The sequence below is a fragment of the Sparus aurata genome, chromosome 6 (assembly GCF_900880675.1).
Source record: "Sparus aurata chromosome 6, fSpaAur1.1, whole genome shotgun sequence".
Taxonomy (NCBI): domain Eukaryota; kingdom Metazoa; phylum Chordata; class Actinopteri; order Spariformes; family Sparidae; genus Sparus; species Sparus aurata.
This window is the reverse complement of record NC_044192.1, coordinates 22,749,137-22,774,311: the sequence shown is the minus strand read 5'-3', so window position 1 is coordinate 22,774,311 and position 25,175 is coordinate 22,749,137. Positions and strand designations below refer to the sequence as shown.

Genomic DNA, 25,175 nt, shown 5'->3' with positions numbered 1-25,175 from the left:
GAGGATAGATACTCTTTAAACATACACTACAGAGAGTCTAAACACAGTGACAGACAATCATATTGTCCTGTATACTATCCAGATCAGTCTAATGGGCACAAACTTGTTGTTTACAAAGTGTGCGTGATAGTATGAGGTCATATTTCTCAGCATCTGTTGAACTTGGCCGGGCAGAAACTACATATTGAATTTCATAAAAACATTTTAATTTTAGCTACATATGGTTTGGCTTGATTTACTGACCAGACGCTCTACAGACTCTGCAGTTTGTTGTAGTTACCATTACTATTGTTAATGATTTATGTAACCAGGCAGTCTCTTTTGCAAGAGAGAAAATATTTACTAGGATCTGACATGCAAACACAAAACCAAGCGTACAGACCGTGGCCACATTTAAACAAATCTAAAGGCAGACAGCCAACAACTGACAAACATAATATACAAACAATTAGTAAGAGACATAAAACGTCACATGATAGAGCTTTAAATACCTACGGGGGAATAAAGACTGGAGCTCCAGAGCTGTTTGCAATTCATTCCATGCGAAGGCCCAGTGTGTGGGATTTAGTAGCATCTAGTGGTGTGATTGCAGATTGCAGTGAGCTGAATAACCCTCACTCTCACACCATCCCTATACGGTGGCTGTGGAAAAACACAAAAAAAACCCTCTCTAGAGGCAGCGTGTGGTTGGTCTGTTCTGTTGTTGCAACTGTACAGTAAACAATTGCTTAGTACATAGTTGACAAAGCATTTCATTGTTTGTTAGCAGTTGGATAACTAAAGTTTTGTTATACATTTACCATTTATTCATGATTATGATTGTAAATAGTTACCAAACATACCATTAAAAACATGATATACCTACATGACTATAATATACCATTTCAGTCCCTAGACCCAGATATCGTACACACTGGTCCAAAACACACAAAAGCTGCCTACATATATGTACATGTGTCTTGTTTAAGGTTAAGATGATACTGCGGTGTGTGTGTGAGGATATGTGAGTTGGATCAGTTTCAATGCAACAATGCAATGCAACTTCCTGCAACAGGAAGGAGGGAAAATTGGTCCACATAAAATCACAAGTTTATTATTCCTTTGTGTCAGTAAAAAAAGCCCCTCAATTCAGCTTTAAACTGAGCAATGATTCATTGTTGTGAAGCTTATGAGTGTCATTAAGTGGCCTATCGACTGAGCTCAACAAGGCAAAATGATGATGCGCCAAACACAAATCAAAGTCATCCCTCCTCTTGCGGTGGCACGCTGTTGCTTTGTTGACTCTCTCTCTGCTTGCCTCCTTCAGGAAACTCTACTGGACAGACGGGGACAGCATCAACATGGCCAACACAGACGGCAGCAACCGCAGCGTCCTCTTCTCCAACCAGAAAGGCCCTGTGGGTGAGTGATGTGCCCGTACCTCTTTGTGACCGCATGAGGAGCAGCACACCCTAGTGACAGGGCAGCTCAGTACACATCCAAATCTGTGTTTTTCAGGTCTCTCCATTGACTTTGACACTGAGCAGCTGTACTGGATCAGCTCAGGAAACAGCACCATCAACCGCTGTAAGCTGGACGGCTCTGGGCTGGAAGTGCTCGAGGGTGTGAAGGGCAAGCTGACCAAGGCTACCGCTCTGGCCATCATGGGTAGGTTTCCAGAAAAAAAAGGTCATTTTAGGAAGGTTGAGGGTTCTTCCAGAGTTCTGGTCTGGTTCTAATGGAACTGTGTTGAGCCTACTCATGTGTGTCGCATCCTTTAGGAGACAAGTTGTGGTGGGCGGACCAAGGAACCGACCAGATAGGAACCTGTGACAAAAAGGATGGTGGCAGCTGGAAAGTCCTGAGGAACAGCACGTCTCCCATGATGCACATGAAAATCTACAATGAAACTGTGCAGAAAGGTGCGGCATGCATACTTTTTCTAAGACTAGGCAACATTCATTTCGGTGAAATGGCATCGCAAAAGATAAAAAAGAAAGCGAAGGGAGGAAAATATGTCCTCGTCTCATCGGAAGTAGTTTTTTTTCTTGCTGCGCGTAGCCTCTTTATCTATGCCAAAGCACATCTGTTTATATTTCTTTAACTCCTCTTTGATTTGTTTTGTGTGTTTTGTCCTCATGCTTTTGTGTTCCTAGGCACCAATCTCTGCAGTAATAACAATGGAGACTGTTCCCAGCTGTGTCTCCCCACCTCCCCGACCACCAGAGCCTGCATGTGCACAGCAGGATACAGCCTGCGAACAGGCCAGCAGTCTTGTGAGGGTAGGACACATTAATACACATAATGCATTCTTGATTTAGCAAGTATTTGGATTGGAAGGATTCCTTTTAAATGTTTTTGTTTATGCACACAAGAGTTATAACAAGACATTTTTTACAGCTGGAAAGACAGAAAAAGAAAACAAAATAAACTAGAAACAGCAACAAATCAACCATGGCTTTAAGTGTCCATTATCTACCATTTATGAGCAAAAACATTTCCGCTCACTGTTATTTCAGAGTTCAGTTCCCTCTCCCATTTAACCTTAATGTGCATATCAGAGGAAGCTGTATAGTCTATTAGATTTTGGGTATTGCACAAAGATTCCCAAACAAACAGGGTATTTTATGTGTTTTGCTGTAGGTGTTGGGTCTTTCCTGCTGTACTCTGTGCATGAGGGCATACGTGGTATTCCTTTGGACCCATCGGACAAGTCTGATGCCCTGGTACCAGTGTCAGGCACCTCCCTGGCTGTGGGCATAGATTTCCATGCTGGTAAGATGTTTTACAATAGACTTTCTTCTTAAACAAGAAACAATTTCCCCTAATATGAAGGTATTTTGTCTCTTTGATGTCGCTGTGAAAAGCTTAAACTTGATTTAGCACCGCAGTTCATACGTGTTAAGGTGCAATATCTAAGAATTGGCCTTCAGTCATACTAAAAGCAAATAGGGGTCACAGTATATCACTCGAGTAATCGCTAACTGCTGCTAACCGTAGCTGCCGTTGATGAGAGCATGGGAAGTGTTGGTGTTTACATCGTTGGCACAGGAGCTTTGGGCCAGGGCGGGCTTGGGCTAACTAGTTAGCATGCTAACTTCAGTAGATATACATATATGTCATAATTATAATCGTTCACATTCTGTTGATAATTTGGATTGTTAAATGTATATATGTTTTCAACAAAAATTCGTACATTTTGCACTTTTAATGTCTAAGAATATAGGAATGTTCTGTTCAGTCCACTCCTAATATGTTTTCCTAATGTTTACAGACAATGACACTATTTACTGGGTGGACATGGGCCTGAGCACCATCAGCAGGGCCAAGAGAGACCAGACATGGAGAGAGGACGTGGTCACTAATGGCATCGGCAGGGTGGAGGGCATCGCTGTCGACTGGATCGCAGGCATGTAAAAACAGCATCTATCGTGCACACACATAAGCTGTGTTTCACATTTTCTGTCAGTGAATGCATCATTCTTGCACAGACAGTTGCTGTCTGATACCACACAGTAGGAAGGAAGAATCCTCACAGTGGGGGAACCTATTGTGTTGACTGAGAAAACAGGAAAGAGATACATATAGGACAAACACAGATGCAAAACAGCAAAGAGGCACCTGAACTGGGAAAAATTATCTATTAATGTGACTTTACTCAGACAAAGGAGTTCAGACAAGAGAAAATGTGTTCACCGCTACACTTGCATATGTACACAAGCTCGGGGATCTACTGGAGCATCATTGTGTCCCCTGCATCCTCCACAGGAAACATCTATTGGACAGACCAAGGCTTTGATGTGATCGAGGTGGCCAGACTGAATGGCTCCTTCCGCTACGTGGTGATCTCCCAGGGCCTGGACAAGCCCCGTGCCATCACTGTCCATCCTGAGAGAGGGTGAGAGGAAACAACACCGGCTCCAGCTCCAAGTTTTACTGTAGCTGTCTTTAGCTCCTGGTTCTGTAATCCCTCACGTTATTGATTACTGAGGAAGTTATCTCTGCTCTCTCCTGTGTGTGTGTGTGTGTGTGTGTGTGTGTAGCTACCTGTTCTGGACAGAGTGGGGCCAGTACCCACGTATCGAACGCTCTCGTCTGGATGGCTCTCAGAGGGCTATCCTGGTCAACGTCAGTATCAGCTGGCCTAATGGCATCTCCGTTGACTATGAGGTGCAGTATAAAGGACCATTCCTGCATTTATATCACTCCTGTTACAGCGCAGAAAATAGACATTGCATCGCAACATTATCTCAAACATTACTGTCTGCGTGTGCATGCAGGAGAACCTGCTGTACTGGTGTGATGCCAGGACGGACAAGATTGAGCGCATCAACCTGGAGACTGGCGAGAACAGGGAAGTGGTGCTGGCAAACAACAACATGGACATGTTCTCTGTGTCTGTGTTTGAGAGCTACATCTACTGGAGCGACAGGTCAGAGATGACCCTTCTCAGTCTCACTTATCCTCACTTTTTGGATACATTTTGATGGATATTCGCCCACGGTCTTCAAACTTCAGCCTCTATTTTAATTATTCTGTTTGCTCTGAACCAGGACCCATGCTAATGGATCCATAAAGAGAGGCAGCAAGGACAATGCTACGGACTCCGTGTCTCTGAGGACTGGTATTGGAGTGCAGCTTAAAGATATCAAGGTTTTCAACAGGGCCCGGCAGCAAGGTAAGAACCGGGGTATTGGTTTTAAAACTGTAAAATGTTTGCTTCTTTCAAGAAACGCTCTATGAAGGTTATAGTTAATCAGATGTGGTTTTTTTTATCTTGTTATAGTCAGTTTTTCTGCAATTTAATGTTTAACTTAATAAAATAATAAAAAGAAACAATAGGTCATAGACTTAAACTGAAATAGATAACAAACAAGTATTTTAATTAATCATCAATAAAATCAATAAATCAATAAAGTATTGACTCCAGCTCACGATGTGTATGTGTGAGTAAAGGCTCAGCAGTCATCAGTAGCCACATCATGTTCACACGTACACAGGTATTTTCAGAGTTTAAAAGCAAAAATTATCTCAGAGATAATCTGTCTGTACTTAGAGTACATGCCTGAATACACAATATGTAAGTATGGACCATTTGTCACTGTGCCGGTGTGAACAGGAAGTAGGTTTTCTACTCTCTGGTTGGCTACTTAGTTGCAGAAAATACTACGAACGATTTTTACTTTGATTTCATTCTACAGGACAAACGTGATGAGGCAGGCAAACGTGATTGCTTTTCATAGAATCCTCCAAAATAATTATATTTTTATTAAAACAGTCAAAACAGACTGACATAAAACAGACATCACAGACAATATAACATCCATTCCATCAATACACATCATCATGCTCAGAGTTCACACTTGCTAATGATGCTACATACACTGATAAGAATCCATTAGGAAGTGAACATGTGTCTGCTTCATCAACTCTGAAAACAAAGTTTCTAAACATATTCGCTCCTTAAGGAGTTTTCCAAAAGGTCTTTTATGTGACCTAAAATACAGTTTGCATGCAAAAACGCCTGTGTTTGCGTGGACGAAGCCTTAAAAATAGATTTTTCAGGTTTGCAGGTAGATCATTTTGAAAATGTGACCAAATCTTCGACCAAATCGGCTCATCTATTCTTTTTAAGACAGTGTGAAATGTTCCCCATGGTGGGAAATCTTTGATGAATTTAATAAATGTGATTGTATTTCATTTTTGTCCACAGGAACGAATGTCTGCAAAGACAACAACGGCGGATGCCAGCAGCTCTGTCTGTATCGTGGCAACGCACAGCGGACCTGTGCCTGCGCACACGGCATGCTGGCTGAAGACGGCCGCGGCTGCCGTGACTATGACGGCTACCTGCTCTACTCAGAGCGCACTATACTAAAGAGCGTCCACCTGTCGGATGAAAACAACCTGAATGCGCCCATTAAACCCTTTGAGGACCCCGAGCACATGAAGAACGTCATCGCGCTCACGTTTGATTACAGAGGAGGCGGAGGAAAGGGAGCAAACCGCATCTTCTTCAGCGACATTCACTTCGGCAACATCCAGCGGATCAGCGATGACGGATCAGACCGCAAGACCGTGGTCGAGAGTGAGTATTCCCACATCTTCCGTTTGAGTAAAACACACAGAGTTGATATTGGGCCTGTTATTAGTCACAATGGCCTGTCGGCTTGGTTTACTCCACTTATTTTTGAGTGAATAACAAAAAACCTTAGCTGTAAATATCAAACCCCAGAAATCATCTGGGAGGAGTTAACAGCTGGATCTCCCCAAAATACTCTGGGAAGCTTTTATTCTGACATTTTAACCAAACTAGAAACAAAAGAAAGGGCCCTGTAATGTGCTGTGAGAAATAAGCAAATGATAATAATAATAAAACAGGCCTACAGATTTCACCTCTTTCATTCACCTTATCTTAGTAGAACAAAACACAGGTGCAGCATTATTGTTTACCAAAGAGACTTTTTGTTTAAACTGTTTCACAAGGAATGCATGTTTCAGGATTGTTTGCCCAACTGTCCCTGCAGAGCTGCACCTCCCAGCGCAGTTTGATCCTCTCGTACAATATCCAGACTTACAGTGTAATGTAGTTAAGAGGCAGAGACGTTGAATGTTGTCCCCTGTTGTGTGAGTGCCGTTGTTCTGCCTTGTTAAAAAGACTTTCCTCGTGAGAGTTATGGTTTTATAAATTTTTTCACGAGTGTCAGCAAAGCAATTCAGCTTGTAATGGTTTTATTGCGACTCCCAGTAGTCTTTGCTCGGTGTTTGTGTGTCAACTGTTCAGTTATGTAGTTGTCAGGCAGCATTCATAGCCACAGCCACATTGGTTTTCTGCCTTTCCCTCTTGAACAACCTCAGTAAGTCTTCTCTGAACTTTTGGGACATCAGTACATAGAGGATGGGGTTCATCACTGTAGAGGAGGTCGCCATGACGCGTGCAAATACGCTGATGCCACCGTAGCGTGGTGAGGCACCCGTGGCGCCTGAGCTGTCAGCCACCAGTAAGGCTAGCATCAGGCCATAGGATGGCAGCCAGCAGAGGGTGAAGGCCAGCACCAACATGGCTGACGTCTGTGTCACTTTGCTCTGGTAGCGCTCTACTTGGGGGGCCGTGCCTGCACGCCGACTCCCCCACAGGAATATGTAGATCCTGAGGTACGCCACTGCAATGGTGACTAGTGGAAGCAAGAAGGCCATGAGGAAGTGAGACAATCCGTAGATCAGCTGGGCTCTGTCAGACTGGAAAGCAAAACAAGCAAAACCATCAGGGGCTTTACGAGGGTTTCCCACAGAGCGAAAAACCAGCTGAGGAGCTGCCAGGCAGCAGGCAGGGACCCAGACGAGCACAGCGACTATCGACACCCGGTGAGGTGACAGGAGGCCGTAGGCTTTGTTAGGGTGCACCACGGTCAGATAGCGAGACACAGCCAGCGTGGCCAACGTGAAGACGCTGGCCGAGGAGCAGGCCGATCCCAAGAAGCCCAGCAGGCGACACATGACGTCCCCGAACGGCCAGTGCTGCATGGCGATGGCAGCAGTGTGGAAGGGAAGCATGGAGAGCAAAAGCAGGTCTGAAGCGCTTAGAGCCAGCAGGAGGGCATCAGTTCCTGTTCCCGTCATGGAGCTCTGAGGAGAATGTCCAATGCTCCCCAACCCCCTTCTACGTCTCCCACACAGGATCACCATCACCATGGTGTGCCCACTGACTCCTAGCACCAGAATCAGTGTGTCTAATATCGGGACAAGGACCTGCTCCACATTGCTCAGCCCAGCGTCACTTCTGTTCCCCAGAAGATCCTCTGAACCTGTAGAGTTCCACTGCTGCATCCTGTCGTCAGTTGTGGGGGTGTATTCCAGTCATACTTCTGCTGTTGAAACACAGTTTGCTTTAGGTTGGACCAAATATGCCCAAGCTGGTCATAAAACTACTGATAATACATGTGGGAAATGATTACTCACACTGCAGGTCGGAAATAACATCACACAGATTTCCAAACATTTCCTTGAGGTTAATGTCAAGATTAACCACTTAAAAGGACTGAACATGGATGTTTAAACACAAATTACATGCATTCATGTTTCCTTCTTGTCCTTAAATTGTCCTTAAAACACATTCAGCCATTTTCATAGTGAAGTTTAAGCTGCTTTCTAGCGTGCTGTAAGTGAATCGAGCCATTCCAACCATCGCAATCAACCCACCTCTGACTGAAGTCAAGATGCTCCTGATTTCCGAGCGGCTGGGGTTTTCATCCCTCCCCCCGGAGTCGACTGTTGAGAGCTAAGCTCCGTAGATGCGTGTGATTTCCTGTCACCTCAGAGCAGGCGGTCACCCCACATGACACCTCAATCAGACTTCGGGCTCAGCAATCCACAATCAGCCCTCAGTCCTGCCTCCAAGGGACGGATCTCGGGAGAAAACACAAGTCTAGGAGAGGAGGGAAAGAGAGGCGAATAGCTTGACGGACAAGGAGGATGAAACAGAGTAAATGGCCGGTGAACTCTGGACTGATTATCACAAGGCAAGCGAGAGATAGGCCGGCCTGTGGGAGGGCCTAATGAGGCCAAACACAGTTTTTCCCAGGGTCCAGTGTTTCTTTAGATTTTCTGAAAGGATCCGTACGTTTTCTAGTGTTACCCCTCCGCATACATATACACAGATATGTTATATACACAGAAATAGACAGTGAAATAGTGCTTGCCTTCTGAAATCATGGTAATTATTGACTGCCGGCCTGATAGCAAACACTGAACTGCTGTCACAGCTACTGCAGATAGCAGCAATAAAAAACAGATAAAAATCAGTGTCGGTATAACCAGCTGAGCTTGAGAGCTGTAAATTCAGCTCATCTGTATTATTGCAAACAACAAGCGAAGATGTGCAGAAACCCAGACAGGCTTAGGTCAACAGCATGAAGATAAACAGAGCTGAAGAGCAAAAGAATTTGAGCAGATAGTGCTGCAGGCTGGAGATTTACAATTCATTAACAGCGGCGAGGAAAGAGGAAATGGAGGGGAATGGATTTCGTGTTGCTCCTCATCGATTCTTAAGGCATTGATTTATGAGTACGAGAAGCGGAGAGGAGTTGTGTTAGCGTTGCGTGCCTTTGCTCGGCCCTCCAGTCGCTTTGCTTCATTCACAGGCTCCTAGCATCAGCCAGGCAAATGTTGATTCATGTTGCAGTGGAGATGTTGAGGTGTAGTGTTAAGTGTCCCACCTAGTGGTGAAGCTCACTGATCTTCTGGAGTGAGATCATATCCAGCCGTGGAAACAGCTGCCATAATCATGAAACCCTCACTGTTCCACCGCAGCAACGAGGGGGCAGCTATTATCAGTTATTTGGCGTTTACAAATGTGCTCTTCCAAAAGTACGCCATATGTGTGTGTCTGTATTGTTTCTCACCCGCAGAGCAGCTGTTCTTTATCTGCTGCTGCTGAACTCAGTGTTCCTCTATTTTGGCTGACTCCTGTCTGTCCTCTGGCCTCTGCGCAGGCGAGGAGCTCAAAACCTCTTACTCATTTCAAGGCAGCGGAGCAGAAAAAAAAAAACGACTTCTTATTTCTCATCTGTTGATGAGGTAGTGCGATGGAAAGTAATACGCTAGCCGGCAACTGTTATTGTGACCTTTTTAGTGAGCTATTTGCTGGATAAAAGCCTTGAATCACACTGTGTTCTCGGTCATTAATACCAAGCTGTCATGTCCTTCGCCCTGAGTCCACGCTGCCACAGCGCAGTCTGCCAGCCCTGAGCCGCTGCCAGACTGTCCACACTTGGCCTTTTAACATAGCACAGGGATTGACGTGCTTCTTTTTCTTCCCCTCTTTGTGGTTTAATGTCCCTCTGTTCTTTTTCTTTCCCCCTTTTCCACTGTTCTCTGTGTTTGTCTCTACCCTCCTGTGCCACCTCTTGTCTCTACCCTTTATTCTCTCTCAGATGTCGGCTCGGTGGAGGGCTTGGCGTACCACAGGGGCTGGGATATGCTGTACTGGACCAGCTACACCACCTCAACCATCACCCGTCACACTGTGGATCAGAGCCACTGGGGCGCCGTTGACAGGCACACCGTGGTCACCATGTCGGGAGACGACCACCCCAGAGCTTTTGTTCTTGATGAGTGTCAGAGGTTGGAACTTTCTTAAACTCCTTCATCACATAATACCTAATTCTACATCATGTCAAAATATTCCTTAATCACTGATTTGTACTGTCACCTGCAGCCTAATGTTTTGGACCAACTGGAATGAGCAGTCTCCCAGTATCATGCGTGCCACGCTGACTGGCTCCAACGTCCTCGTGATCATCGGCAACGACATCCGAACCCCTAACGGCCTTGCCATCGACCACCGTGCCGAAAAACTTTATTTCTCTGACGCCACTCTGGACAAGATAGAGTGCTGCGAGTACGACGGCACCCGGCGCTACGTGAGTGACACACAATGGAAACATTTGTACTGCAGCATGACTGTGTCTCGGAGTTTCCCAACAAGAGCCATCAGTTTGCTGCAAGGCTGGAGTCTCCTGTATGTGTCAGACGGTGACTGTGGTTGTGCCTCCCCCTGCAGGTGGTGTTGAAGAATGAGCCGGTGCATCCGTTCGGCCTGGCTGTGTACGGGGACTACATCTTCTGGACCGACTGGGTGAGGAGGGCGGTGCTACGGGCGGACAAATACACAGGAGGTGACATGAAGGTGCTGCGCGCTGACATTCCTCAGCAGCCGATGGGCATCGTCGCCGTCGCCAACGACACCAATAGCTGTGAGTTATTAGACAGAGGGAGGGATCCAGCTGTTTGTGTGAGTGTGTGTCATTACTTTGACAGGAAGTGTTTGTTTATGCCTTTATCACAGTGCATTTTCTTACCGTGTATGCATAAGCTGTGATTCTGGAAATGTTCCTGCTAAAATCGATCGAGAGACTGTTAACTAGAGACTTAAATACAGAGAGAAGAAGGGCCATTTTGCCTGCCAAGTGAAGGTATTTCATCATGTCACATCATAACAATACTAAAGTAAATATTAGAAGATTAAAAGGTTTAAGTGGTTTGAAATTTATGGCAAAATCTCTTCCAGCAAATTTATGTCATCTCATATTGCTATAATAAGCACCTAAACCACACAGACACCACGTAGCTCTGACCACTGCAATATACATGTATAACACAATTTGTGATCAGTCATAAATTTGCTTGGAAGAACTCGAGGTAATGTCTTTCTTTACTGCACAGATTACTTTCCTTTGTGTAAACATCAGGGTAGTAAGGCCATTACAAATCAAACTAATTAACAGACGAAGTTTGAATATAGGCTTGTTGGAAGCAAGCGTACTTAAACACACACACAAACACAAAACACAAGAACAAAGATGCTTTTCTGCCCTAACGGAGCAGTTAATGAGGTGACAGAAGTAATCAAGGAGTGACACTGCAGCAGATGAGTGCCAGACACCAGACTGGGCCCCCACCTGTTATTCACAGCTCCAGGATCAGCGCTACATCACCACATACAGCGCCTGCTGAAATTGCTGTTCCTCGCTTGAAATCCATACTTCTCCCACTTCTTTCTCCAACTCTGTACACTTTTAAATCAATGCAGCCCTGCGCGTTTTTTTTCCTCCGTCATATCGTCAGCCATCTTCTCCCTTAAGTCGCCTCTCTCGCGCTCCAGTACCCACGGAGACCATACGAGCTGAGAGCCCGTGGTAATAGCTGCAAATCCCATTTAGATTGAGTCACATTGAATTATGCATTCAGCGGAGGCAGAGCCGTTGCTACATTCATGCAGGCGTAGCTGTCTGTCTACTGATGTGGATGGATGTGTGTGTGTGTGTGTGTGTGTGTGTGTGTTTGCTTGCTTGTGTGGTTAACTTTCCTCATCTCTGCATAGGTGAGTTCTCTCTGTGCCGCGTTAACAACGGAGGATGTCAGGACCTGTGTTTGCTGACCTCTGATGGAAGGGTCAACTGCAGTTGTCGAGGAGACAGGAAGCTTCTGGAAGACAACACCTGCATAGGTAATACAGGACAGGAAACTAAAAAGAGACAAGTTTGGCCTAAAAACCTTACTGAGACAAAAAATTGGTTAAAGGTGCAGTATGTAGAAATTGGGCACCTCTTCAAGGTCACTCCAAACAAATGGGGGTCTCAAGCCCTGCTCGATATACTCTACGGCTGTGTCGACTAGCTGCCATTAGCTAGTTAGCTGTGCAGCTAGACCTGAGCTCAGCAGCCGAACACAACATCTGAGGGCAACGAAAGCCAAGTTTGACAACAGGGAATACTAACTATAACCAAAAATAAGATTTGAAGCGTATGGATTTCGCTTCTCCCATATATCTCCCACCTGAAACTACAGGGGGCTAATTATCGGACTATCGCCTCTTGAGTTACAAAGTGGCAATACGAAAACAGGATGGACAGGGCTAGCTGGTTAGCATGCTAACTTCAGTAGACATCTCTGCAACACAGTACATCGATCTCTTTGACGTAACATCAAGACCGAAATTGTGTTTGCATTCTGTTGATAAGTTTTTGTTTATTTTGTTATAAACTAAAATTCCTACATAGATATTACATATTGCAACTTTAGATAACTCTGCCAATCCTGTGTGCAGAACCTTTTTGCACGCAGGTCGATTTGAAGTACCAATTTACCAGGCTTTGAGTAGATTTAGATGAACACTGAACACCGTCCACACTGCATGCCTCGGGGGAAGGAAACTCTTCCCTAAGTGTATTTTTCTGTCTTTGTCTCACAGCCCTCAACACGACATGTAACAACATCGATGAGTTTGAGTGTGGAAACGGAGACTGTGTCAACTACACCCTGACTTGTGATGGCATGGCCCACTGCAAGGATAAATCTGACGAGAAGCAGTCTTACTGTGGTGAGTGGAACCTTTTTTCCCTTTCAGAACAGCTTCAGCCACATCCTTCTCATCAACGTTTGTAACCTGAGTCGGCATCATTTCCTCTCAGCCAACCGTGTGTGTAAGAAGGGCTACAGGCGGTGTGTGAACGGCCGCTGTGTGGGCCACAGCTCCTGGTGCAACGGGCAGGACGACTGCGGTGACAATTCTGATGAAGTCTTCTGTAACGGTGAGTTCTCCCAGCCTGCCGTCATGTGACACTTTCTGAAGATGTTGTAACTAAACGTCTTCTCTTGCTCTCCTGTTTGTCAGCCACGCTGTGCTCGGCCGATCAGTTCCAGTGCAGAGACGGAGGCTGCATCTCCAACTCCAGCAAGTGTAACCAGAAAGTGGACTGCGAGGACGCCAGCGATGAGATGAACTGCTGTAAGTTCAAAAGAGCACGTTCAGGATAATTACATGTAAATAAAAGGAAGCAACAGTTTCCTCCCAGGCTGTGGTATAAAGTAGTGCTGCTCTCTTTGTTAAGCGGCCACGGACTGTTCCAGTTACTTCCATCTGGGAGTGAAGGGAGTGACATTTCAGAAGTGCGAGTTCACCACGCTCTGCTTTGCCCCTTCGTGGCAGTGTGATGGAGCCAATGACTGTGGAGACTTCTCTGATGAAAGAAATTGCCCAGGTATTCTATCACCCGCTGGAAAGGACTGACATCTACACGCAGTTTTCGGGGAAGAAAGTTAAATAATAATTTATTTCACAGATGGATTAGAGCAAGGACTCCAATTTGGATTACTCCAAATAGAACAAAAACAAAAAAAACAAGGAGGGTTTTCATCCATTAAATTGTAGGTTGGAAGGAAGTTCTCCATGAAAGACATTGTAAATTCAATTTTCTATCCCTCTCTTCACTCTGGCTTAACTCCTTAATGTTTTCTTCTTCAACTTGTCGCTTCTCTGTCACTCTGCCAGGGAGCGGGAAAACAAAGTGTCCCACGCCCTTCTTTGCCTGTCCGAGCGGACGCTGTATCCCCATGAGCTGGACTTGTGACAAGGAGAATGACTGTGAGAACGGTGCAGACGAGGCTCACTGCGGTAAGATTACACACTAAACAAGCCGACCTGCAGCAGACCATTGCTTTGTGTTCGCACTTGTATTTTGCACTTGACAAATTATTTCTCGGACCTCTAGATAAATTCTGCTCGGCCTCTCAGTTTGAGTGCGGGAACCACCGCTGCATTCCCAACCGCTGGGTGTGTGACGGAGCCGACGACTGCGGTGACAGCAGCGACGAGGACAGCAAGTGCAGTGAGTGATTAGTGCTGATATGTCAAGCACCAAAAATATGTAGGCAGCAGTACATTCTGTGGTTTAATATGAACAAACCTGATTTGTCGATGCTGGGATACTCTTTTAGCTAGAGATTTAATCTGAATGCTTGTGTCTGTTTTGCACATTACTTGTACAATATGGACTGAAACATTGGCATGTAAGAAAAAATTTAATGGCTTTAAAGGAGCACTATGTAGTGTTTAAGAAGAAATTCAAACTCAGACTTTTTATATTTACAACATTAATGAGGTAATAGAACAAACTCAGAAATATTTTTTTTTCCCATAAATAAACAAGCTGTTCTCAGGAGTGAATGCCATTTTTTTTCTGATCAGCCGATAGCAGTCAACCATGCAATTAAACTATACAAAGAAAGACATCAAAATCATCTTCACTAACCTCTTCTCTTCACAGAGACCAAAACCTGCAGTCCGGAGGCGTTCCAGTGTCCTGGATCACATATGTGTATCCCTCAGCGTTGGAAGTGTGACGGAGACAAAGACTGTCCTGATGGAGCTGACGAGAGTGTCAAAGCTGGCTGCGGTGAGCGACGGCTGGGGTTTAAAAACATATATAAACAAAAGACGTAATCCATACGACACCTATAGGAGTTTTTACCTCATTCACTTATCCTTTTTTTTTTCTTCGTTTCTTAGTGTTCAACAACACATGCAGCAGCAACGAGTTCATGTGCCAGAACCGACAGTGTATCCCCAAACACTTTGTGTGTGACCACGACACCGACTGCAGCGATGGCTCGGACGAGTCCCAAGAGTGTGGTGAGTGGGGCCGTGGCCTCTAATTCCTGACTCTGACTGGGGGATTTAAAAAATTAATAAATAAATAGATAAAGCTCAGTTCAACACTCACTCTTCTCGCTGCAGAATATCCAACATGTGGATCCAATGAGTTCCGCTGTGCCAACGGACGCTGCCTCATCCAGAGTTCGTGGGAGTGCGATGGAGACTTTGACTGCCACGATCACTCAGATGAAGCCCCCAAGAACCCTCGATGCACTGGGCCAGGTTAGATCCACAAAGCCAGAAGCACTTTTTCTTTTACCTTCATATTTTTGATTTTTGTTATTATATTATTCATTTATATCAATCTCAAATCTAGCCATTTATCTCATTTCCATCATCCTTAGCCTTTGGGCATGTGGTGTAAAAAAGACAAATGCAGCCAAGATAAACAACAAATAACACTAAAAAGAGGGAGACTTTCGATCCAAAAGGGCTTTAAGAAAAACTTAAAGGGGCACTCTGAAGTTTTGGAGAATACATTTAAGGTCAGAATTGTAATATTTACAATATGGATGAGGTAATAATCAAACACAGAAATATTTGTTTTTCCATAACTGAATAAACAAGCAGTTCTCAGAGGAAAATAAGGTCCCACAGCACTGTTTGAATCTAGAAGGGTGGCAGGGTCTGCCAACTATAAACAAGGTAAACAGTATGAAACAGTATCAGAGTTTGTTTATTTAGTTTTACTCAGATCCTTCTTTTCTGATTGAAGTGTCTTCCCCAAAACTACATAGTGCACCTTTAAAGCACATTAAAGTGAATATACTTGCTATAATCATTATGGCAGCTGGAAGCCACCCTCAGCAGTTCTGCCTGACATAAATTTCAAGGCTCTGAAATAAAACCTGCTGCACCGGGTGACATTTTCTCATAATTTGTTTCCCGTTTCTTTTTTTCATGGAGCAGAGAAGAAATGCAACGACACCGCGTTTGCCTGCAACAATGGAAACTGCATCAATGAGACATTGCTCTGTGACCACAAGGACGACTGCGGCGACGGTTCTGACGAGCTGAGCTGCTTCATTAACGAGTGCCTGAACAGCAAACTGAGTGGCTGCTCCCAGCTCTGCGAGGACCTCAGAATAGGCTTCAAGGTATCTAAACGCTATGAGATTCAGACTTGAGTTCTCCGGTAATGGATGTGTGAAATAAGTCGCCTGCACGGTTGCTTTACCTTCTCTGCGCCTTTCCGCCTCGCAGTGCAGATGCCACCCCGGCTTCCGCCTGAAGGACGACGGGAAGACGTGTGTCGACATAGATGAGTGCACAACCACCTATCCCTGCACGCAGCGCTGCATCAACACGCACGGCAGCTTCCACTGTCTGTGTGTGGAGGGTTTCCAGCTCAGCCCTGAAAACCCGACCATATGCAAATCCACCTCTGGTAGGAAACATGACAACGATTAACAACACTCATGAAGTGTTTGTAGTAAATCCCCTCACGTATGACGTCTCCCTCCCTGCAGATGAGGAGCCCTTCCTGATCTTCGCCAACCGCTACTATCTGAGAAAGCTCAATTTAGATGGCTCCAACTACACACTGCTCAAACAGGTGAGACTTGCAGATACAGATATGTCCTTTTGAAGTGCTTGGAAATCCTGCCGAGGTTTATTGCTGTCCCAGATTAATGCAGCTGCCTGTGCTTTGACAGGGCTTGAACAATGCCGTGGCTCTGGACTTCGACTATCGCCAGCAGATGATTTATTGGACGGATGTGACGACCCAGGGCAGCATGATCCGACGCATGCACATCAACGGCAGCGATGTTCAGGTCAGTGTGGCAGCTGCAAACACCTTCTTGGTCTCAACATAAAATTATTCATTTCACTTGCATGAATGTAAGTGCTTTGAATCCCTCTCACTGTGAGGCACAGACTCAGAGAGTATACACCGCCTGCTCATTTGTTAGGTCCTTCATCGCACATCACTCAGCAACCCGGACGGTCTGGCAGTTGACTGGGTTGGAGGAAACCTGTACTGGTGCGATAAGGGACGGGACACCATCGAGGTGTCCAAGCTGAATGGAGCGTACCGGACAGTTCTGGTCAACAGCGGCCTGAGGGAGCCACGTGCCGTGGCTGTGGACGTACGCTACGGGTGAGACCAGCTCTGCACGACTTTGAGGATCTGGGTCAAAAAGTACAAGATTTTTTTGAGCAGGAAAAGTTTGTTAGAAGGGGCAAAGACATTTTAATCAGAAGAGTAGGCTCTTCATTGACTGATTCTTTTTTATACCTAAACAAACTGAATAAACAAACTCTCTTTTCTGTTTTCATGACTGAATAAACTAAATAATCAAACTGACCTTAAAGGACAACACAATTTCATACTGCTTTGTTACTATTTGGCGGACCCTGCCACCTTTCTATTTTCAAACAGTGTTCTGGGGACCTTATTTCCCTCTGAGAACAACTTGTTTGTTCAATTAAGTGAAAAATAAACATTTCTGAGTGTGTTTTTATTCCCTCAGCAATACTGTATATATTAAAAGTGTGAGTTTGAATTCCTTCTCCAAAACTACATAGTGTCCTTTTAGTCAAGTTGGATGCTAGATGGGTTTATAAACACCAGCTGATTCCTACTTAGCTGTTGATTACATGTATTAAATGTATATTTAGTTGACTTAGCGTTTGTGATTTTTTATTAACAACCACAAGACATCTGGAACTGAGTGGATATTAAATGTTTTGTATTTGTTATGAACAACAGACCTTGCTAATACAATGCATCCCTGACAGGTTCCTTTACTGGTCAGACTGGGGTGACAACCCCCACATTGGAAGGATCGGGATGGATGGCTCTAACAGGAGTGTCATTGTGGAGGATAAGATCACCTGGCCAAATGGCCTCACGCTGGACTTTGTCAATGATCGTATCTACTGGGCCGATGCTCGAGAGGACTACATCGCATTCGCCAGCCTGGATGGAACCAACCGACACACAAGTAACTCACGCATTAGCTCAATGGGAGCGTCTTTGTGCACTTTTCTGGTTGTTGTTACTAACTATGCTGTCTTCGTGCCCCTGTAGTTCTGGTTCAGGATATCCCCCACATCTTTGCCATGACTCTGTTTGAGGAGTACATCTACTGGACGGACTGGGAGACAAAGTCCATCAACAGAGCTCATAAAACACTGGGAACCAACAAGACTGTGCTGATCAGCACCTTACACAGACCCATGGACGTCCACATTTACCACCCGTACCGCCAGCCTGAAGGTACAACCGATTCACTCGTCACTCAGTGAAAACCACGTGTAATTCCTCATCTGCCAGTCCTCATTCTACTTGTGTGCATTTCCTTGTCCTTCAGTGGCCGACCACCCATGCCAGATCAACAATGGAGGCTGCAGCAACCTGTGTCTGCTCTCACCTGGAGGTGGCTACAAGTGCGCCTGCCCCACAAACTTTTACCTCGCAGCCGATGGCAAACATTGCTTGTCCAACTGCACTGCAAGTCAGGTGAGCTGGCTTCAGGCTATTTGTTGATATTTGCCAGTAACATATTCAATCAAAATAATAAACAAATCTCTCCTCTGCCCCTTCAGTTTGTCTGCAATAATGACAAGTGCATTCCATTTTGGTGGAAATGTGACACTGAGGACGACTGTGGGGACCGCTCAGACGAGCCTGCAGACTGCCGTGAGTCGTGACTGCATGCTGCGTAGTAATAAAATATCATTGCTGCAGTATTTGTTTGTTGTGGTTAATAATGTGCTGCGTTTTGTCACTACAGCTGAGTTCAAATGCAGACCGGGTCAGTTCCAGTGTGGCACAGGCATCTGCACCAACCCAGCCTACATCTGTGATGGAGACAATGACTGCCAGGACAACTCCGACGAGGCCAATTGCGGTATAGATTCTCTCTCACACACACACACACACACACACACACACACACACACACACACACACGTACGTATAGTCAAAGCAGTTTAATTTCCTCGGGAGCAGCTCTAATAACTCACATCTTTTGTTACCATTTGTTTTTCCAGACATCCACGTGTGCCTGCCAAGTCAGTTTAAATGTACCCACCCAAGTCGATGCATCCCTGGCATCTTCCGCTGCAATGGACAGGACAACTGTGGAGAGGGGGAGGATGAGAAAGACTGTCGTGAGTCCAGTTGCTCTTCTAGTTCCCTGAGGCCCTCTGATATTTTGCAGTTTTTGCTACTGGCAGCACCCACTGCATTATCTGCCCCACGAGAGCAGAATATCTCTCCAACTTGAGGCATGACTATATTTTGTCGCCGGCTGTTTGCAGCGACCCCTCGACCTCTCCTCTTTCGCCTCCCTAAAGCCACATCTTCCACTTCCACAAATTGTATCTCAAAAATCTAACGAGCAGACAGGACATTGCTGAACACTTTTGCACTCTCCAGAGGATCTCTGTCCATTTTGACCTTTCCTTTAGCAAAACCCTGAGGCCAAATGATGTTGCATAACATAATTGCCATGACATTTGCTGAGCACACAATCATCCTCCATTGAGGGAGGCTACATGAACTGTTCTGTCGTGCCATCGCAGGGTCAAAATTTGCATTTTAGCACCTTTAACCGCAAGGCTGTAAGAATGGCAATATCACCATGTTATTATGTAATGAATATTGCAGTCTCCACGGGCCGCTGGCAGGACTTATTTGTGAAAGTTGTTATTATGAAGCAATCCTTCTCCATATATATGTGTATCTGTCTGTCTCCTGTGCAGCGGAGGTGACATGTGCCCCAAACCAGTTCCAGTGTGCCATCACCAAGCGCTGCATCCCACGTGTGTGGGTGTGTGACAGGGACAATGACTGTGTGGATGGATCTGATGAGCCTGCCAACTGCAGTAAGACACAGCTCATTATTACAGTGCAAAATGCCTCTTCTCAACAAATAAGTGTCCTCTGCAGCACGAACATGCCTCTCTAATAGGACCCGAGTGATTCTATTGATCGGAGGCTTTGGTTGTCAGGATAAATGTCTCTGGATAAGAAAATAATGTATGAATGTAGAGAATATTGCTCTGAGGTCTGGAGTTTAAAAAACAGAACAGAACTGACTGCAGAGAAGTGCTGATGTTCATTATTCAGCTGTTTATGATTCACTTGGACATTACAACATTGTTAATAACAGTAACTAACTAAGAAATCTATACAATAAACAGTATAAACTATATGTTATCTAATTCTCTCACAGAATAATGATGAATAATGAATAATGCCATGCCCAGCGTCGACGTGTCTAATCCATCAAATCCCCTCTGTTGCAGCTCAAATGACATGTGGCGTGGATGAGTTCCGCTGCAAGGACTCGGGGCGCTGCATCCCGGCACGTTGGAAGTGCGATGGAGAGGATGACTGCGGAGACGCTTCAGATGAACCCAAGGAAGAGTGCGGTAAGGCCTGGTGGTGGCATACTGTACTTGCCGACCTTGCCAGCCTCTCAGTGGGGAGTGGCGTGGTGCGACACTCGTGATTGACGGGGGAAAAAATGACGTTGCAGATTTTACACCCTCTTTCCTTTAAAACTTTGTACAGGAAACATGAATTTTCTTATACAGGATGTCTGAAATCTGCTTCAGTGTTCTTTCTCCTTATCGTGTGTCTGTCCATCTCACACTCACTGAGTTGGACACAACAATAGAGCAGACAACAGCGGCAGAAACACATTGTGATGATAACTTATAAAAACGGGGGAAAAAATATGAGAAATTGGAGAAATTAGGGAGATTTGTGACCCCTTGAGGTCAATGAAAAGAGGGAGGGTTGGCAATTATGAGTGGTGGATGGAGAGAAAAGAAAGGAAAGGAAGTTGGTAACAGGGCCACCTTTGTGCTTACTGTGTCTGTCTGGTGCTCAGATGAGCGGACATGTGAGCCGTACCAGTTTCGCTGTAAGAACAACCGCTGTGTGCCCGGCCGCTGGCAGTGTGACTACGACAACGACTGCGGGGACAACTCGGATGAAGACAAATGTGGTAGGTTCTCTTTATTTTTCATCAGCTGATTTATCCGTACGAAAACACTGACTTCTAACATGTTACGAGCTGGACTGTAAGCAGACTGTTCGCATGGTTTAAGTGGTAAGCGACGTATCACCTCTCACTGCGTGTCTGTCTGTTCTATTTACTCAACTACACGTTTGGTTGAGACTTTGGTTTCCTTTTTGCGTTGATTAGTCGTGTGGCCATTTGCACATCTCACATCATCTCATGTCTATTTTGCATTTCACACTGGCCTGTTGATGTGAGCCAGAGGTAGGTGTTTTCACAGTTTCAGCTCAACCATGCACACCCTCAGCTACCCAGTCCTCTGTGTGCCCCCAGCTTGTTTTTCTGTCGTTCTGTGAGCCTTTTTTCCTTCTCTTCTGAATCCCACTAGCTCCTCCAGCTCCTCCACTTCATACAGTACAGAATGTTGTTCCATCCCACCCTCTGTGCCCCATGAGTCAATCCTGTGATATGAATTATCAGCCTTATTTTTATTCACGTTCCTTTTGCAGTCTGCTTTCTCTTCTCTTCCCTTACGCCTCTCCTTGCTCCTTGCCTCTGGTCTCTGCTCCATCATCCTCCCTCGCCCCACTGAGCTGTCTTCTCTCTGTCCCCAGTGCCTCGTCAGTGCTCAGAGAGCGAGTTCGCCTGCACAAACGGCCGTTGCATTGCCGGGCGCTGGAAGTGCGACGGGGACCACGACTGTGCCGATGGTTCAGACGAGGTACCGCACGACCGCTCCCTTTGCTGATTTGACATTCTACTTTGAAGTTTGACACACCAGGGGCACTAACAGAGGGAATTTTTGTGCTTTGGTCCAGAATGGCTGTGATTTGAAGTGCGACAGCGATCAGTTCCAGTGCAAAAATGGCCATTGCATCCCCATCCGCTGGCGCTGTGACGCCGACGCCGACTGTGTGGATGGCAGCGACGAGGAGAAATGTGACAGTGGTGGTAAGAAACACACACTTAGTCCGACATGTAATGCTGAAGATGTGGATGCACTCAGCAGCTTATGTATCATTCATTCTGCCTCTGTCCTCTCTCACCACCACGTTACAGTGGGCAGACACTGCCCCCAGGATGAGTTCCAGTGCAACAACACTCTCTGTAAACCCCTGGGCTGGAAGTGCGACGGCGAGGACGACTGTGGTGACAACTCAGATGAGAATCCAGAGGAGTGCGGTAAGAATCTCTGCACTTCACATGTGGACAGAATCCTAAGACCATTTGCCTGATTTGTCTTCTCTCATCCTTGATGTTTTTGTCCTCTTCTGTCCCTTAGTCAAATTCCAGTGTCCACCCACGAGACAGTTCCGCTGTCACAATGATCGCGTATGCCTGCCATTATCAAAACACTGCGATGGTGTCAACAACTGTGGGGACAACAGCGATGAACTCAACTGCCGTGAGTTTTACTATGTTACTGTCAAGTCAAAAGCGCATTTTATTGAAATTCCTCTAGGATGTGACTCTGCATCATTGATTGCTATGACTTCTGCAAATGATGATCGGACTAATGACCTCTCTGTGACTCTTCCAAAAGTGCCTCCTTCCACACCAATATGTCAAAAGGATGAGTTCCAGTGCTCCAGCGGCCGTTGCATCAGCTCCGTCCTGCGCTGCAACTACTTCAACGACTGCGAGGACTATGGTTCTGATGAAATCCACTGCAACAAGAAAGGTGCGTTGGGCCGTTCTGTAGTTGTCCTGACAGTGCACATTATGCGAAGGGTTATCGGCGTGACTGCATGCTAAGTGTTTCTCTGCCCGCAGATACAGTGCTGAATGACTGCCGCAGTAACAGGACAGTGTGTGGAGACGGTGATGAGGCCCACTGTGTGGTGAATGGCACTGACTCTTTCTGCTCCTGCAAACCCGGCTTCCAGGCCAAGGGCCGTAACAGATGTGAAGGTAGGATTTTATCTGCCCGTGTACCATTTAACAGCTAAAATCTCCTTTTTAAAAACTTCAAACTATGTTTGATCTGTATCATGCTGTGTCGTTTCACAGATAAGAATGAGTGTAGGCAGTTCGGAGTGTGTTCCCACATCTGCAACAACACCAAGGGTTCCCACAAGTGCAGCTGCCACAAGTACTTCACCAGAATCAACGACACATGCAAGGCTGATGGTGAGGGCTTCTACCATAAGAGACTCTTGCTGACTTTCCAAACTCGTGTTTATCTGTAATTTCACCACTCGACTACATTTTTTCTGCTGCATCCTCAGCTCTGAGACAAGTGCTCTACATCGCCGATGACAATGAGATCCGCAGCCTGGATCCTTCCATACCAAACTGGCGCTACGAGCAGATCTTCCAGGGTGATGCAAACGTGCGCATCGATGCCATGGACCTGCACGTCAAGACAAACCACATCTACTGGACGAACTGGCACACAGGGCGCATTTCTTCCTATGAATTGCCTTCTACCCCGTCCTCCCCCAACAGCAACCGTAACCGGCGGCAAAGCGACTCGAGGGTCACAAATGTGGAGGTGAGTGAAAAAAATGAGGCCTTTCACAAACACACAACTGAACTGAGCTGTGAAATGAGCAGGAGGTAAGTAGAGGGGGGAAGGCGCCATGTTATTCTGTTCTCTTGTCCCTCTCCAGACTCAGACACTGTCCTATGGACCTGGAATACATGAATAAAAAATAACTGATTATTAGCAGTGTTGTATAAAGTACCCAAAAGTCATATTTTAGTACAATTAAATATATCATCATTGAAATATTACTTCAAAGTAAAAGTATCTGATATTAACTGTATTTAAGTATCAAAAGGTGTTTTCTGGCAGTTATTGTATTTAAGTATGTGAAGTACAAGTAAAAGTAAATTATTCATTTATATACATGTTCGCACAAACTGCATACTAGAGGGCCACTCATTACCGACCTGACCCATTATTAGATCTGATATTTAGCATTTTTCTGTTTATTGGAGGTAGTGTTTTTTTATCTGATTGGTGAATAACAAAATTAATTTGAAATGTGCTAATCTGGCTCTGATGCAGCTGGTAATCTGCAAATTAACTAGTACCCAGAGTTATCAAATAAATGTAGTGGAGTAAAAGTACAATATTTGTCTCCAAAATGTAGAGAAGTGGAAGTATGAAGTAGTAGAAATTTGTATCACAAATCTATACATAAGTACAGTACTTCTGAAGCCAAGATTCTATTTCAACCGGAGCAGCATTTCCAGCCTGTACAGCACTAGTTCAGCGGTCCAGGAAACTCAGAGACCAGTTGCATTTGTCCTCTCACGGGATGAGAGAGAGTGAGATGGAAACACACACAGGGAGAAAAGAAATGAGATTAGAAAAGAGGTTTCATGTGGCCTGTTTTAAGAATGTAGAAAGTAAAACCAGGCTTTAAAAATGTATATATCGCCAATTAGAAATGAGTCCAGTTTTGAGGTTTGGGCTATTTGTTGGACAAAACAATCAATCAATGAAAAAAATTACCATCAGATTAATCCATAATGTAAATAATCATTAGTTGGAGTTTATGTTTGTGTGCTTGTACTTCTGCATGCATGTGATGACAATATAAACAAGACAAGGCCAAGCATGTGTGTCCTCAGTGCTGTTCTTCTCTGTCTCTGTGTTCAGATCCCAGACCTAAAGATGCCCCGCGGCATCGCTGTGGACTGGGTGGCGGGCAACCTGTACTGGACCGACTCTGGTAGGGACGTCATCGAGGTGGCCCAGTTAAGCGTAGGGCGCCATCGCAAAACTCTCATCTCCGGCATGATCGATGAGCCTTACGCCATTGTAGTTGACCCCCAGAGAGGGTGAGCGAAACTCGTAAAAAATCACCAGAATATGAAAAAAGATTGTGGTAACCGCAGTGATAAATGGACCTTTTACATTTCCTTCATTAGGAAAATGTACTGGGCAGACTGGGGGAACCACCCCAAGATTGAAACAGCTGCCATGGACGGAACCATGAGAGAGACGCTGGTGGAGGAAAACATCCAGTGGCCAACTGGTAACATACGCACACACACACACCTATTTCTCCTCTGTTCTGTACTGAAGAGCTGAGTTTTTAATCGTTCAAACTTCATATAACACAACACTCTCTCTCTTGGTTTAGGTCTCGCAGTGGACTATTACAATGAGCGTCTGTACTGGGCCGATGCTAAACTCTCCTTGATCTGCAGTGTGAGGCTGAACGGCAGCGATCCAGTTGTGGCCGTGAACAGCATTAAGAACAGTT

At 45.4% G+C, this 25,175-nt stretch overlaps 2 protein-coding genes across 6 annotated transcripts in view; one reads left to right on the top strand and one right to left on the bottom strand.

The window, feature by feature from the left end:
- LOC115583861 (low-density lipoprotein receptor-related protein 1-like) overlaps positions 1-25,175 on the top strand; it is a 98,991-nt gene that overhangs the window by 68,315 nt on the left and 5,501 nt on the right. For all 4 annotated transcript variants that reach the window (XM_030421067.1, XM_030421066.1, XM_030421069.1 and 1 more), the window contains exons 31-79: positions 1,307-1,401; positions 1,498-1,647; positions 1,761-1,901; positions 2,136-2,261; positions 2,623-2,754; positions 3,254-3,388; positions 3,748-3,877; positions 4,023-4,149; positions 4,260-4,411; positions 4,533-4,657; positions 5,693-6,067; positions 9,912-10,101; positions 10,196-10,400; positions 10,541-10,733; positions 11,861-11,986; positions 12,731-12,859; positions 12,951-13,070; positions 13,154-13,267; positions 13,371-13,520; positions 13,811-13,933; positions 14,031-14,147; positions 14,586-14,714; positions 14,828-14,950; positions 15,056-15,196; positions 15,884-16,071; positions 16,178-16,361; positions 16,444-16,529; positions 16,630-16,749; positions 16,888-17,075; positions 17,717-17,922; positions 18,009-18,197; positions 18,292-18,440; positions 18,527-18,620; positions 18,715-18,831; positions 18,974-19,093; positions 19,688-19,810; positions 20,234-20,359; positions 20,824-20,940; positions 21,570-21,676; positions 21,774-21,906; positions 22,015-22,137; positions 22,238-22,360; positions 22,499-22,636; positions 22,729-22,866; positions 22,966-23,085; positions 23,184-23,449; positions 24,566-24,747; positions 24,838-24,944; positions 25,053-25,172. In XM_030421067.1, coding sequence (XP_030276927.1) covers positions 1,307-1,401; positions 1,498-1,647; positions 1,761-1,901; positions 2,136-2,261; positions 2,623-2,754; positions 3,254-3,388; positions 3,748-3,877; positions 4,023-4,149; positions 4,260-4,411; positions 4,533-4,657; positions 5,693-6,067; positions 9,912-10,101; positions 10,196-10,400; positions 10,541-10,733; positions 11,861-11,986; positions 12,731-12,859; positions 12,951-13,070; positions 13,154-13,267; positions 13,371-13,520; positions 13,811-13,933; positions 14,031-14,147; positions 14,586-14,714; positions 14,828-14,950; positions 15,056-15,196; positions 15,884-16,071; positions 16,178-16,361; positions 16,444-16,529; positions 16,630-16,749; positions 16,888-17,075; positions 17,717-17,922; positions 18,009-18,197; positions 18,292-18,440; positions 18,527-18,620; positions 18,715-18,831; positions 18,974-19,093; positions 19,688-19,810; positions 20,234-20,359; positions 20,824-20,940; positions 21,570-21,676; positions 21,774-21,906; positions 22,015-22,137; positions 22,238-22,360; positions 22,499-22,636; positions 22,729-22,866; positions 22,966-23,085; positions 23,184-23,449; positions 24,566-24,747; positions 24,838-24,944; positions 25,053-25,172 — 7,112 coding nt within the window. The remainder of the gene's footprint in view (positions 1-1,306; positions 1,402-1,497; positions 1,648-1,760; positions 1,902-2,135; positions 2,262-2,622; positions 2,755-3,253; positions 3,389-3,747; positions 3,878-4,022; positions 4,150-4,259; positions 4,412-4,532; positions 4,658-5,692; positions 6,068-9,911; positions 10,102-10,195; positions 10,401-10,540; positions 10,734-11,860; positions 11,987-12,730; positions 12,860-12,950; positions 13,071-13,153; positions 13,268-13,370; positions 13,521-13,810; positions 13,934-14,030; positions 14,148-14,585; positions 14,715-14,827; positions 14,951-15,055; positions 15,197-15,883; positions 16,072-16,177; positions 16,362-16,443; positions 16,530-16,629; positions 16,750-16,887; positions 17,076-17,716; positions 17,923-18,008; positions 18,198-18,291; positions 18,441-18,526; positions 18,621-18,714; positions 18,832-18,973; positions 19,094-19,687; positions 19,811-20,233; positions 20,360-20,823; positions 20,941-21,569; positions 21,677-21,773; positions 21,907-22,014; positions 22,138-22,237; positions 22,361-22,498; positions 22,637-22,728; positions 22,867-22,965; positions 23,086-23,183; positions 23,450-24,565; positions 24,748-24,837; positions 24,945-25,052; positions 25,173-25,175) is intronic.
- LOC115583865 (delta-type opioid receptor-like) lies at positions 5,210-8,513 on the bottom strand. Of its 2 annotated transcripts, none has more exons than XM_030421079.1 (2): positions 8,179-8,513; positions 5,210-7,847 (listed from the first exon to the last, which is right to left on the bottom strand). In XM_030421079.1, exon 2 carries the CDS (start codon positions 7,804-7,806, stop codon positions 6,775-6,777), a length of 1,032 nt encoding a protein of 343 aa, XP_030276939.1. In that variant the 5' UTR covers positions 7,807-7,847; positions 8,179-8,513; the 3' UTR covers positions 5,210-6,774. The 2 variants fall into 2 exon arrangements, with proteins under 2 accessions (XP_030276939.1, XP_030276940.1); XM_030421080.1 differs by having other exon boundaries at positions 5,210-7,844.